At 43.7% G+C, this 14,781-nt stretch overlaps 2 protein-coding genes across 2 annotated transcripts in view; both read left to right on the forward strand.

Moving 5' to 3' along the window:
• CALCOCO2 (calcium binding and coiled-coil domain 2) overlaps positions 1-14,781 on the forward strand; it is a gene marked incomplete at its 5' end in the record, with an annotated part of 193,952 nt that overhangs the window by 109,485 nt on the left and 69,686 nt on the right. The gene's annotated exons all lie outside the window — the stretch shown is intronic.
• SNF8 (SNF8 subunit of ESCRT-II) lies at positions 3,554-13,638 on the forward strand. The gene is made up of 8 exons (XM_080979508.1): positions 3,554-3,674; positions 6,933-6,983; positions 8,201-8,339; positions 8,964-9,068; positions 10,116-10,188; positions 11,241-11,382; positions 12,069-12,143; positions 12,638-13,638. The coding sequence occupies exons 1-8, from the start codon at positions 3,621-3,623 to the stop codon at positions 12,773-12,775; spliced, it is 777 nt and encodes a 258-aa protein (XP_080835634.1). The 5' UTR covers positions 3,554-3,620; the 3' UTR covers positions 12,776-13,638.

A 14,781-nucleotide genomic window follows, 5' to 3' on the forward strand; every position in this document is an offset into this window, starting at 1 on the left:
AAACCTGAAGATTTAAAAAGCTGCTACACAACAATGAAACATTGCGACCAGCAACAATAGTAATAATAATAATAATAATAATAATAATAATAATAATAATAATAATTTATAACTATGATTCCACATTTATTAAAAAGCAGAACCTTTTTTCAGCTCTAGAAGGGCTCCATAAAATACCAGTATCATCTTAACGCAATTCACAAAGGCTTGATGAAGATAGTTGAGATTTGGTGGGTTTTCCATGCAAATGAGCAGTTTGGTCTCCCGCCCCCCCCCCCCCCCAGCAGGTTCTGGATTTCCATCGCTTCCACTTTAAAAACAACAACAACCAAATAGTTGTTATTTTTATTTGCTTACAGGGCACATGGGTGTGCTGCATGTGCAATAGTTGTAAGACCCTAGCCATCTTAATATGCCCAGAGGCAAACTAAGTACACTGCCAGCCAAACTGATACATCTGGAGAAGGTGCGTTAGTGTTAAGTGCAAATCTGGTATGCAACAACCACTGGAATACTTTTGTGATTGGGAAAGAATGTGAGCCTATGAGCCTGGCAGTACCTGGTTCTTAGCTCAGCACCTTCACAGCTAGCCTTTGGTTGACTGCTGTCTCTTAGCCTTCAACCCACTCTGCCCACCTGCTATTTACCGGTAGGTGAAATCATAATGATATTGCACAGTGGTTGTAAGAACTGATGAAGTACATTTTGCTGAGTAGTGGCAAATAGTCTCTCTTCCCTCCCCCAAGTCAAGAGCTTGTCCTACTCTCGAGTAGGACCCTGGCAGAGACACGTGCCCGACTGGCATGTTCTCTCCCTCCTGGTCAATCATTCGGGAGCTTCAAAAACTTTCTTCTGCCTAAACATCACAGCGACCGATGCCAACAGACACCGGCACACTTAGGGATCAGCAGAGTCTTCACAGCTTGCGTAACAGAACTCAGCAACTCAGCATTTTGGCTAATCTACTTTATTTACATATAAACACACACGGAGCACTGCAACATGGCTCCCTCTCTCTCTAGCATCAGACAGCAAAGAGAAAAATGAACAAAGGACAATAGTCCCACTTCACGGAACACAGTAACACAAACATCCTGTCTCCATCACTTCCCACTCTGTGGAGTCAAAACATACACCGTCATGTGGTAGACAAAAATCCCATGAGTGCAATCATGGAGCAGGAATTCTAACATTAACACCCAAGTTATTTTGGTATCAGAGGCAGAAAATGCCATGTCTATGGATATATTTCGTTCCCTGTCAGTAACAACACAATAACCACAAATTCAAGAATCAACTTGCTGCCTTTTTCTGCGGGGCCTCTGCACTCTGCCTGATGATAAGACTGACCATTGCTCTTCACCACCATAACACAAGTTGAATCCATTTTTGTTATAGCAGTGTGCCACTAGAGGGCAATATGACAGCACATTTAACCCAGTTTCCAGAAAAGACAGAAGTAGGAGTGAATCATCTAAACACAACCCTATTTTATACTGCTAGCCTAAGTATATTACTCAGAAGTCTGTTCTGCAGAGTTCAGTGCGACTTAGGCCTTATTAACAGCACAAACTAACCTCACCGACTCAGAAGCAAGTCCTGCTGAAATTAATGGAGCTTCCTTCCAGCCTGTTACAATGCCCATATCCATTACAGTGGTACCTTGGGTTACATATGCTTCAGGTTACAGACTCCACTAACCCAGAAATAGTACCTCGGGTTAAGAATTTTGCTTCAGGATGAGAACAGAAATTGTGCTCTGGTGGTGCGGCAGCAGCGGGAGGCCCCATTAGCTAAAGTGGTGCTTCAGGTTAAGAACAGTTTCAGGTTAAGAATGGGCCTCCGGAACAAATTAAGTACTTAACCCAAGGTACCACTGTAGTATCAAAAGAAAGAGAACCAGTTTAAAGAGTATCTTCCTATTTTAGTCCCATCCAGTGCAAATAATTATATAACTTTCTCCAGCATCTTTTAAATACCCCTTCTGAAATAATGTTCTGGTGATATATTCATCTCTTTATGAATGCGGGCAGGCAAAAATACATGTTAAATATTTTAATAAACAAAGCACTGTTAAGTGTATGGTTTATTTAATTTTGCCAGTCAACATATTACTTTTCACTCTTGACTTCAGAAGAAAGTCATGTATTGCACTACTGTATTACAGTAATTCTTTTAAGAAATGCTCCAAACTCTGGGCTATCCTGCCTTTCCTTTTTAGGGCTATTTCTGACGTAGAAAATTTTGGACCTAAATACTAAATGCAGCTTATCTGACCTAATGTCAGGTTCTCATGTTGCAGTTCTTTTTGGGGTGTGTGTGTTATTGGGTTGTTGTTTTTATTTTGATTATATATATTGTGGTTTTTATGTTGATCTTTTCTTTGAACCGCCCAGAGTCCTCTGGGTATAGGGCAATATATAAATTCAATAAATAAATAATAATAATAAATGAGGTTACATAGTTGCATAGAATAAGAACGGGGTGTCAGGTGTCTCTTTTCCAGGTTAAGTGAGGCTAGGAGTGCTGTCCAAATGTGCTCACCCACTGCTAAGTTTGGGATCCTCTCCAAATGCATGCATTTATAAGGGTGCATGGGTAGCTCTGGGTAGCCAAGCACAAACAAGATTTACAAATTCACTTACATGCATGCGTGTATAACACATCCCAGAGGGGCCAATGTGTTGCTTCGAAGTCATTTCAGCAGGGATTTGAACTTTTGACTCTCTCTTTTTTTGATAATTTATTTTTTCAAAAAACAAAAATCAAAAACAGTATAAAAACAAAGCAAAACAATACAATTATAGCAATTCAAATCATAAATATTAACTCAATTGACTTCCCTCCACTCCCCATCTTGGCTCCATTGTTCTAGTTTGTTTGTAAAACCTTATATTCTTAATAGTCCAATCTTAAAACCTTATTCATCTTAATACAAGTGACTTTTGAAAGTTCTACTAATGTAAAAATCTATGCACAACCCTTAGAAAGTATGCATTAAACATTTCCCTTTTTTAAAAAAGAAATACAATATCCTCTTTTTGGGGGGGGGTATCAAAAAACCTATGATTCAAATGTTGCAAGTCCAGCACTCTATCCGCCATGCCACCCTGAAAATACGCGAATTCTCATTTGAAGACTTCAAATTTGAAGAAGTACGTATCTGAAGAAGTGTGCATGCACGCGAAAGCTCATACCAATAACAAACTCAGTCGTTCTCTAAGGCGCTACTGGAAGGAATTTTTTATTTTGTTTCTCATTTGTGAATTGGCGTCTCTAATTATTGGGGACATTTCAGCACCAGATGGGAGGGGGAAATGCCCCCACCACCCCCCAAAAAAACACCACCCCGCATTCTCCCAGAATAAAGGTGGCAACCCTACCCGTGTCCACCCCCCACCCGCAGCCCTCCAAAAGCAGCCACGGGACTCCCTGGGCGAGCTCCCTAGTGGGAAGGCAGAAGCGCCGACCCAAAAGAAGCTTCCTTCCTGTCGCGCACGGATGACGTAGAGGTTTTTCTAATGTGTTTAATACCGCCTCTCCCCCCCGCCCCCCAAATCCACTCCCTTTCCACCATCTCCCTAAAGAGACTCGAGCCCGGACGCCGCTCGCTGGCAGCAATGCACCGCCGGGGAGTCGGGGCAGGCGCCATCGCCAAGAAGAAGCTGGCCGAGGTCAGGCTTCTTTTTCCTCCTCCTCCTCCTCCTTCCTCCTCCTCCAGCTGGTCTTCCTTTCATTCCCATCTTGCTCGCTTGCGGTCTTCCCCCCACCGCCAGCCCAGCCTTTGTAGGAGGGGAAGGGGCTGCATCTCCACCTACGAGGGGAAGGGGCTGCAGATTGCGCCTCTTGCCACTCCCTGGGAAGCTCTTTCGCCCTTACCAGTGTCGGATTTACGTATAATAATAATAATAATAATAATAATAAATTTTTATTTATACCCCGCCCTCCCCCCAGCCAAGACTGTGCTCAGGGCGGCTAACAACCAATAATAAAAACAAGTTGATTAAAATACAATTTAAAGATTAAGATACAACATTAAAACAATTAGGGAGCAATCTCATCATAGGAGGAGAAAGGAAAAAGAAAAAGGGGGAGGGAATCAAACAGATTCTGAGCCAAAGGCCAGGTGGAACAACTCTGTATAAGCTAAACAAGCTATAGCTTAGGGCCCCACTCTCTTGGGGCCCCCCAATAAAATTAAAGGGGAAAAACCACACACCTGGATGTGCATTTCCAAAATATAAGACAGGAGTCAGCAAACTTTTTCAGCAGGGGGGCGGGCCACTGTCCCTTAGACCTTGTGGGGGGCCGGACTATGGGGGGGGGGAATGAACGAATTCCTATGCCCCACAAATAACCCAGTGATGCATTTTAAATAAAAGGGCACATTCTAATCATGTAAAAACACACTGATTCCCGGACCGTCCGCAGGCCGTATTGAGAAGGCGATTGGGCCGGATCCGGCCCCCGGGCCTTAGTTTGCCTACCCATGATATAAGGTAAAAAAACAAATAAAATAAAGCCTACATACAGCAACAGTGTTTGGTGTTGTGTAGGCTCCTATGATGTAAATTGTATTTCTAAAGGAACTTTTGTTATTGCCACATGCCAATGTGTTTGCATTATTAAGTTTCTTATGCATGAAAAATCATTTACGTTAGAGCTTAATAATTATTTCACTATTAATATACTTCTTAATTGTATTTCAATAATTACTTTGATAAAATACATATTTTGTTACGTGCAAATGGCTTTAGATACCTATGAGGTCCATAAATTATCATATAGTATATATTCAACACAAAAAACAGCACAATTTGTTGTTGACAAAGGGCAGCTGGACATATAAAGGGCCCCATTACCTTCAGTAGCTAAGGGCCTCATCTAACCTAAATCAGGCCCTGCTTCAACCCCAACTGGGCGAGGGGTGGTGGTGGTGGAGAAACGCACTTTGCATGTGCTCAGAGGCATTTCTCTTCAGTCCCATTGCCCATTATTGTATCCTGCAGCTGGCAGGGATCACTCCAGGAATTTGCTGCTGCTGCTGCTGCTTCTCTCAATCTGCTGCACCTCTCCCCTAAACTAGGGCTGCTTGGCTTCTTAAAATCCCTTACTGGAATTTGCCTCCTTTGCACTTTTGTCTGATGAGACAAGAAGAGAAGAAGAATCTTTATTTGCGTCAGCCACTAGCCATAGCAATAAAATAAAATTCACCGAAGATACGTGTCCCAGCTTCAGGAGAATGATGAAGCAGGGATGGGAGACTTGTGGCCATGGGCATAGCCGAGGGGATTCAGGGGGGCAGCTGCCCCTTCAACAAAATAATCAAAAGCAATACAAATTTGAAGTTCTGCCCTCCCCTCCCCCCTCCCCTCCCCCCCTCCCCTAACCTAACAAAAGCCTGCCCCCTCTAACAAAAATCCATGCTTGTGACCCTTGGGATGTTGTTGGACTGCATGTCCCATTGGCACCAGCAAATGCTCCAATGATGGGAATTGTAGTCCAACGTCATGTGGTGGGCCACAGGTTTTCCCTCTGCTCCTGTAAGGTAAGCGTTATCCTCCATTTTGCAGATGTGGAGACTGAGGCTAGGAGAGAGTGGTTTGCCTCAGGCCACCTTGTGTGTGGAAGAAGGGAGACTGAAACTTCCTGGTTCGTAGCTCAGTCTCTTAGCAGCTAAGCTACACCAGCTCTTGACAACTTGTGCAGTAGTTATTTGTGGGTTCCAGTAGAGGCTAATGGAGCATCCCGTCCAACATTTCTCCGCTGAAAATAGGGACATCGTATTCAGTAATAATAATAATTAATGATAATTTTATTTTTTACACCCTACCCATCTGACTGGGTTGCCCTAGCCACTCGGGGCTGCTTCCAACATATATAAAAACATAATAAAACCCTAGAAACTTCCTTATACAGGCCTGCCTTCAGATTTCTTCTGAAGGTTGTGTGTAATTACTTACTGTATTTCCTTGTCATCTGATGGGAGGGCATTCCAGAGGGCAGGTGCCACTACCGAGAAGGCCCTCTGCTTGGTTCTCTGTAACTTCATTTTTCACAGTGAGGGAACCACCAGAAGGCTCTCGGAGCTGGACCTCTGTCTCTGGGCTGAATGATGGGCATGGAGACGTTCCTTCAGATATGCAGGGCCGAGGTTGTTCAGGGCTTTAAAGGTCAGCGCCAACACTTTGAATTGCGCTGAGAAACAATTTGAATTGTACTCTTAGGAAGCTGTGTAAACGTAGGCAGAAAGGCGGCTTGCTGGCCTTCAAGAGAAAGGAGAGTTGCACTGCTTTGGTGCTACAACTTAAGACAGCCGAGTCTTGGGTGCTTGCCAAACAGTCCTGTGGACAGGGTATTCTCATAAGAGCATAAGATGAGTACAGGGAACCAGGCAGAGGGGCTTCTGGGTAGTGGCGCCCTCCCTGTGGAACGCCTGTCAAAGAGAACAACAACTACCAGACTTTTAGAAGACACCTGAAGGCAGCCCTGTTTAGGGGAAGCTTTTGATGTTTGATGTATTATAGTATTTTAATATTTTTTTGGAAGCCGCCCAGAGTGGCTGGGGAAGCCCAGCCAGATGGGCGGGGTATAAATAATAAATTATTATTATTATTATTATTATTATTATTATTATTATTATTATGCTGGATCAGGCCAATGCCCCATCTAGTCCAGCATCCTGTTCTCACAGTGGCCAACCGGAGCCTGTGCAAAGCCTGCAAGCAGGGCATGAACGCAACAGCACTCTGCCCAGCCACAATTCCCAGCAACTGGCATTTAGAGGCATCCTTCCTCTGACAGTGGAAGGAGAAAGTAGCCATTGTGGCTCCCATAATGATGTTTAAGAATCAGAGATGCACATTCGGTGGGGTGGGGGGTGGCTTATATATCACTGTGTGTCTTATCACCACTTTTTTCCCCCTTTCTAGGCCAAATACAAGGAACGTGGGACAGTTTTGGCTGAAGACCAGTTAGTCCAGGTGAGATGAGGAAACACCAAGGTGGTTTTTTTTTAATTATTTTTATTTTATTTTATTTTATTTATTTTATATATATAACTTTTATTAAATTTTCTGTTCTACAATTTAGAATATTCATTTAGACAACCTTAAGATATCAATGACTTCCCTTCTTCTCTTCCCATGCTTCATTTTGCATAGCATAAAATCCCTGCGTATTTTATATAAACTAAACCATTCAGTATTCCATTGTTACTTCCATCAAAACTTATTTACACTGTTGAATTTATCTTAATGCTGCCAACGTTTTCAAGTGTACACAATTATCCCCCCACATATTCAGAAAACATTTTCCAATCTTCTTTAAACAAGTGTTCTTCTCGTTCTCTTATTCTGTAAGTTAGATCCACAGGCTGCACATATTCCATCAGCTTAAGTTGCCATTCTTCTTTAGTTGGGACCTCGCTCATTTTCCATTTTTGGGCTAACAAAACACAGGATGCCGTAGTGGTGTACATATGAATAACCTTTTTTAACACCTGGGAATTTCTATTTGAATTACCCCAACAAAAAGGACTCTGGTTTTTTTGGAAAGGTGCTTTAAAACATTTTTTTCAGTTCATTTTAAATTATTTCCAAATACTCTTTTACCCTTTTACAAGTCCACCACATATGAAAGAACGTTCCCTCGACCTTATTACATCTACAAAGATGTAATGAGGAAACACCAAGGTCTGATCTTAGAGTTAAAAGGAGGGCCACTGCAAAATGTGTGAATCTGAAAAGCTCTTGTATGAGCCTAGGCTTCTATACATTATGCACATTATCAACCTGTGGTTCCCATTTTCACAGGGTCTTGCGCTGATCAGGGGGGAACCAACAGCTTGGGGAAATAAATAGAAAAACACATAAGTGATATGTCTGTATAGATGGTATATGATAGTAATAATTTCCGGCTTCCCTATGATATAGAGCAAGTTTTCGCTAGTGGGTGGGACACAGAGATGGATAATCCATTGGTTTAATCCCAACATTAGTCTTCAACCTATTAAGAAGACAGCACTGGAACAAAAAAGCTTTGCCATAAATCGTTTCTCTGTGGTAATAGCAGCAGAGAGTTGTCCCTTATGAAACATCAGTCTGTTCTAGGTCTCAAAGGTGTATTTCGAATTAGTAGCCTTTCAAAGCAGATCGTTTTAAATCTGTTTCTTTTTTCTATCCTCTGACTTCGTTTACAGATGTCCAAGCAGCTGGATACATTTAAAACTAACCTCGAAGAGTTTGCCAGCAAACACAAGCAAGAGATCCGTAAAAACCCGCAGTTCAGAGTCCAGTTCCAGGACATGTGTGCAACGATCGGGGTTGATCCCCTAGCCTGTAAGAAATGGGGGAGGCAGGGATTTAGGGGGTGGGGAGAAGCAGGGTGAGGAAGGGTTTTCTGCAGAATCTGCTGGTCTTTCTTTGGCGCTTCAGTTCGATCTTCCGTGTTTCCGTTAAAAATAAAAAAAGGAGTGGCATTGTTTCTCAAATCAAAAACGAGTTATCACATTATAATGTAAGTTGTAAGCCCTCTGAAGAGGGACCATTTTGATCCATGCTCTGCCTTCCCAAGCCATGTTGCTATTGGTAGTGGACGGTGGGCCTGTCTATATCTCCTTATCCCCAACCTGTCCTTGCTCAGAGGCAAGTTAAAATTTTCAGTCAGGTAAGAAGGAGAATTGGATGAGCATAAAGAACTTTCCATGGACTTCTCACTGCCAAATGGAAAATCATTCCTAATGAAATGTTCCAAAAATCATGGATAGGGAAGACAGAACAAGTCTTGTCCCTTTTGAATTCTTGACACTCGCCAAACTAGGAAGTTCCTTTGCCTTTTTCTTTATTAAAAAAAAATCTAAACTTGCAAAATTGGGTCCTTGAGAGTCTAAAATAATAATAATGCAGCGTTCTTTTTTTTGTCTTTCATATATTCATATCCATATTTCATTCCCTCTTCCGCAGCTGGCAAAGGATTCTGGTCAGAAATGTTGGGTGTTGGAGATTTTTACTACGAGCTCGGCGTTCAGATTATTGAAGTCTGTCTAGCTCTAAAGCACAGAAATGGAGGTGAGGATAGCTTCCAGTCTCTTATCTTCGCAGGGTTTGTGTGTATGTGTGTATGTGTGTGTGTTCTGTTCTGTCTAATGCCTGCCTGCCACTCTCTGAATTTGTGGCTGGTATCTGTGAGCTTCTTGGCCATGCCAGTCCAGCCTCCTAGAAACATTAACACAACCCTGAGCGTCTCCACTCAGAAGTAAATTCCACTGAGTTCAGTGGGTCTTATTTCTTGATAGTTGTGCATAGAATTTCATGCATCAGTAAGAGTAAGACTCTTACTATGGAGGAAGCCGCATTGAACTCAGGGAGGGGGGAACCTATGGCTGTGCTGGCTGGGGCTGATGGGAATTGTAGTCCAAAATACCTGGAAAGCGCCAGGTTGCGGAAAACTAGTGTATAGGATTGCAACCTTTTATATATACAGTTGTACCTTGGAAGTTGAATGGAAGCTCCTGCAGCCAATCAGAAGCCCCATTGGACATTTGGCTTCTAAAAATAGTTCACAAACCGGAACAGTCACTGTTTGCGGAGTTTGGGAGCCAAAATGTTTGAGAACCAAGCTGTTCGAAAACCAAGGTACGACTCTGCGTGTGTGTGTGTGTGTGTGTGTGTGTGTAATTTTTATTGAATTTTCTGTTTTACAATTTAAAATACTCACTTTACATCATTAAGATATCAATGACTTCCATTCTTCTCTTTCCATGGTTCATTTTACATATCATAAATCCCTTCATGTTTTACAAAAACTATACCATTCAGTATTCCATTATTTCCTCCATCAAAACTTGTTTACACTGTTGAATTTATCTTAACGCTGCCGGCGTTTTCAGCTGTGCACAACTATTTCCCATATATTCAATAAACATTTTCCAATCTTCTTAAAACGTATGTTCTTCTCGTTCTCTTATTCTATATGTTAAGTCTGCAAGTTGTGCATATTTTGTCAACTTAAGTATAGGATTGCAACCTTAGCCTGCTAACATACTGGGTTGGATTCAAATTCCTTGTATACATGGCTGTGTGTTAACATGCTTCTTGCTTCCTCATTCCCGCTAGGTCTGATAACACTGGAAGAACTTCACCAGCAAGTGCTCAAGGGGAGAGGAAAATTTGCGCAAGACGTCAGCCAGTAAGCTTTGCATTGGAGACTGCACTGCTGTGGGGGATGTAATATGTTTTGTGTTACTTTGCATAATTACTTTGCATTCACTGGCAATGTCTAGGGTGATGAAGCAGAGCTGCCCACCAGAAATAATTAAATCAGTTGTGCATGTTGACACGTGCAGAAGTACTGTTTTGGGGGGAGAGGGTGCGGGTGGGTATGGAGGACTCCCTGGTCCTGAATGGGGTAACTGCCCCTGAAGGACCAGGTGCGCAGCCTGGGAGTCATTTTGGACTCACAGCTGTCCATGGAGGCGCAGGTCAATTCTGTGTCCAGAGCAACTGTCTACCAGCTCCATCTGGTACACAGGCTGAGACCCTACCTGTCCATGGACTGCCTTGCCAGAGTGGTGCACGCTCTAGTTATCTCCCGCTTGGACTACTGCAATGCGCTCTACATGGGGCTACCTTTGAAGGTGACCCAGAAACTGCAATGAATCCAGAATGCGGCAGTGAGACTGGTGACTGGGAGTGGCCGCTGAGACCACATCACACCGGTCCTGAAAGACCTACATTGGCTCCCAGTACGTTTCTGGGCACAATCAAAGTGTTGGTACAAACCTGTTTAAGGGCTGCCTTCAGATGTCTTCTAAAAGTCAGATAGTTGTTTAATTCCTTGACATCTGATGGAAGGGCGTTTCACAGGGCAGGCGCCACTACCAAGAAGGCCCTCTGCCTGGTTCCCTGTAGCTTCACTTCTCGCAGTGAGGGAACCGCCAGAAGGCCCTTGGAGCTGGACCTCATTGTCTGGGCTGAACGATGGGGGTGGAGACGCTCCTTTAGGTATACAGGACCGAGGCCGTTTAGGGCTTTAAAGGTCAGCACCAACACTTTGAATTGTGCTTGGAAAGAAAAGAAAAGAAAACTCTGTTTCTCATTTCTGCACCCAGTGCTATGTTTTGTAGCTTTCCTGTGCTTCCACGGAATCACAGCATAATACATACCTTGTTGGACATGATTGAAGGTACTGATGTGCTGAGATCATCCTTTGCCCTGACTCTTCTTTCCCTGGCTCCTCAGAGATGACCTCATCCGGGCAATTAAGAAGTTGAAAGTTCTAGGAAATGGCTTTGGGATCCTTCCTGTTGGTGGGACCTACCTGATCCAGTCTGTGCCGGCTGAACTAAATATGGACCATACGGTTGTGATACAACTTGCTGAGGTACCCATGCCAAGTTGACTCAGTTTCTACTATTATTCCAGGGGTCGATTCAAAGTTCTTGTACTGAGCTATCCATCCCTTGCCTATACAGTCGTACCTTGGAAGTCAAACAGAATCCGTTCCAGAAGTCTTTTTGACTTCCAAAACGTTCAAAAACCAAACCGCAGCTTTGCTCTTACAGCCAATCAGAAGCCGCAGAAGCCCATCAGACGTTTGGGTTCCAAAAAGAACGTTCACAAACCTGAACAATCACTTCTGGGTTTGCGGCGTTTGGGAGCCAAAACGTCCGAGTTCCAGGGCGTTAGGGATCCAAGGTACGACTGTATGTGTGTGTGTTTCATCGACATCCTTATGGTCACCCATAGTTCACTGGCCTCTGTTGGGAGACAGAAGGGTGGCGGGAGCTGCACCATTCCTCCTCAGTCTGGTCCCCTTCAGTCCAGTCCCTGACAAGCAGACATTGCTTCTCCCTAGTCAGAAGCCCTCCCTAAACTTCTTTTCCAACCCCCCATCCCGGGGGCATGACCCTGGGTCATTTTGCAGGTGTAATCTACCCCTGAAGTCTTAAGTCCTCGCCTACAAGATGGTGTGCGTTGAACGTCTCCTTGTTGTTTTTAGTGTTGGCTGGGCTTTTCTGATCAGTGACCTTTTTTGAAATCGCCTCCTTTCTTTACTCTCCGTTTCAGAAAAAGGGGTACGTGACCATCAGCGAGATCAAGTCGAGTTTGAAGTGGGAGGCGGAACGAGCAAAGCAAGTATTGGTATGTAAACAATGAGTTACATTATAAAAAGAAAAGAGCGCCCACCTCTTGGCAGCTTGGAAAATGAAATATTGCATTAGAAGTTGTGCAGGTTAGGCAAAAGTGCATGTCATTATACATGTTTGCTTGAAACTAAATGTTGCAGCATGGAGTTTCTCTGTTGAGGATTCTAAGCTATCCATTCCATGAACCCCCCTGCAGATTTCTGTTTCTTCCCCAACAGTAAGTCAACATTCTGTGGCCACTGAGCATGCTCAGTCCTCCCCCTGTTCTAGGGTTTCCCCCCTACAAAGCTCAGGGTTCCCCAAGCCTTCTGCTGGGAGGGTCCTGTTGCACTCAATTCCTGCATCTGGTTGGCTACTGTGAGAACAGAATATTGGACTAGATGGGCTTAGTTCTTCATATGTTCTCCTGCCTGCATTGTGTTGGGGGGAGAGTGCAAAGCCACATGTGATAGCCCTCCTCTCCAAATAATAATCTCTGGCTTTTTACAGGATCACTTGCTGAAAGAGGGCATGGCGTGGCTGGATACCCAGGCTCCAGTGGAACCACAGTACTGGCTACCTGCCCTCTTCACAGAGCTTTACTCTCAGGAAATCACACCAGAAGAAGCAAAGGAAGCTTTGCCTTGACAGCCGAAAAGGGGACTGATTTATCTGAACATTTTCATTTAAATGGGATGACACTTTTTGCATTAACATGATAAAGCTGAGTCACATCGAATGCCTATATTCTCTCTCTGCCCCCGCCCCAAGTCTTCAGAAGAAAATGTCTGTGTTACCAAACACTGCCAAGCAGGTATATTTGACACTGATTTTGGGGCTTCTGCACAATGGGAGAGACTAATTTCGTAAGCAAGCTGTTAGTCCTCATGACTGGAAAGGTGTGGATGTGGTTTTTTTTTCTCCTTAAAGACTTAGAAAGTGTAGAGGATTGGAGTCAATGTATGTGTTGTAAGCGTCTCTCCCTCCTTTCCCCCATTTCCTAATTATATTGTTGTGTACTTGATTTAACTCTGTATACACTGGTTGCCTTCCCTAGAAAGGGTTTCTTGTTTATCTCACAATAACGCGAGAGAACCCCATCTTTAGATGGAGAAACAGCCAAGATTCTATACTGTTCCTTATTGGGGCTTTGGGAAAGGGACCAAATAATTTTACTATTCTGTACATTCTCTCAAGCCCCACTACAGTGTTGAAATCGTCCTCAGTTTGTGTTTCATGGAAAAAATATGAGAGACATTACACATACTTCTGTAAAACAAGAAAATCTTTAATAAAAAAACAAAAACAAGCCAGTTGCTAGTCCTGTGATGACAGGGCTTAAAAATTATTTGAATTATTGGAGTCTAGTAGCTCTAGATGTATTTTCAAATTCTGTCATCTCCACAACCGGGAAGACAAGAGGATGGGGACAGGAAGAGAATTGCTTGTACCTTTGTATAGTGAAATCTACTCACTTTTATTCTTTGCAAATGCAGTAATGTGGATTTCACGAAACTGCCTTAAGATTCTTCCCGGTGTCATTATTGTGAACAACCTAAAAATCTCACTGGGCATTTGAAGAGCTCTTTCATCCACTTACGCAGAGAAACACCTAGGGCCAAGATTCCACCTTAGGCTTTGTGGTTACAGGTATAAAAATCTCCCATGTATGTACTTGCTCATTTAGATCAAGCATGTGAGTCGGCAGAGCAAAGGAGTCATTTCCACAGGTCGGATTTGCTTTTCTTAGCAAGTGAGGAGGAACTGCCTCCGGTAACTTCACAAAAATCACCTTAAGGCAGCTTACAGAAAACTGCCGGCTGCTCACATATGCAGAGGGGATCCTGAGCCATAGATTGTGGTAAGCAACATCCACCACAGACCTGACTTGGGCAGAAATGCTTATGCAGTCTCCCTGGGTGACTTGGCCTCAAGTTCAGCAGTTCTAGGCAGCTGGTCAAACCCTCCCATGAGATGGTTTGGGTGTCTGCTTGGATATCACAGCAGCAGATATCCTGCTTTTCTCCATTGTGTCCTCAGGACAGTCTTGTATGGTAAAAAGTCAGTTTGAGAAACCAGGTGGGCCAAGTCACCCGGGTGGGTTGCACATCTGAGTGGCAATTTGAACGTGGGCCTCCGACACTCCTAAACACTGTATTGTGCTTTTCTTAAAAGAAAAAATGGTGCCGGTACTCGCCATGAAGTAGTTACTGTAAGTTCCAAACATTTAACCAGTGCTTTTCTTCTAGGGGAAAAAGGTGTCAGTACTGCGGGTGCAGCCTGGCATTTTACCTACTCCTGCTTCAGAGCTGCACATTGAACTATTAGTACCCCACTGTAAAGGGATGCGTGTGGCACTGTGGTCTAAACCACTGAGCCTCTTGGGCTTGCCGATCAGAAGGTTGGCGGTTCGAATCCCCGTGACGGAGTGAGCTACCGTTGCTCTGTCCCAGCTCCTGCCAACCTAGCAGTTTGAAAGCATGCCAGTGCAAGTAGATACGATAGGTACCACTATGGCGGGAAGGTAAACGGAGTTTCTGTGTGCTCTGGTTTCCATCACGGTCCCGTTGCACCAGAAGCGCTTTAGTCATGCTGGCCACATGACCCGGAAAGGGGGGGGGGGAAGGCAGGAATAAGCCAACATATATGTGGAC

Source organism: Podarcis pityusensis (genome assembly GCF_964106645.2).
Source record: "Podarcis pityusensis genome assembly, chromosome: 13".
NCBI lineage: Eukaryota > Metazoa > Chordata > Lepidosauria > Squamata > Lacertidae > Podarcis > Podarcis pityusensis.

Excerpts from the sequence above, each read along its gene's own strand:
- SNF8 (XM_080979508.1), top strand. The coding sequence starts at position 3,621 with ATGCACCGCCGGGGAGTCGGGGCAGGCGCCATCGCCAAGAAGAAGCTG. Across the intron at positions 8,340-8,963 it reads CGGGGTTGATCCCCTAGCCT|CTGGCAAAGGATTCTGGTCA; the intron begins GTAAGAAATGGG and ends CCTCTTCCGCAG. Across the intron at positions 10,189-11,240 it reads TTTGCGCAAGACGTCAGCCA|AGATGACCTCATCCGGGCAA; the intron begins GTAAGCTTTGCA and ends CTGGCTCCTCAG.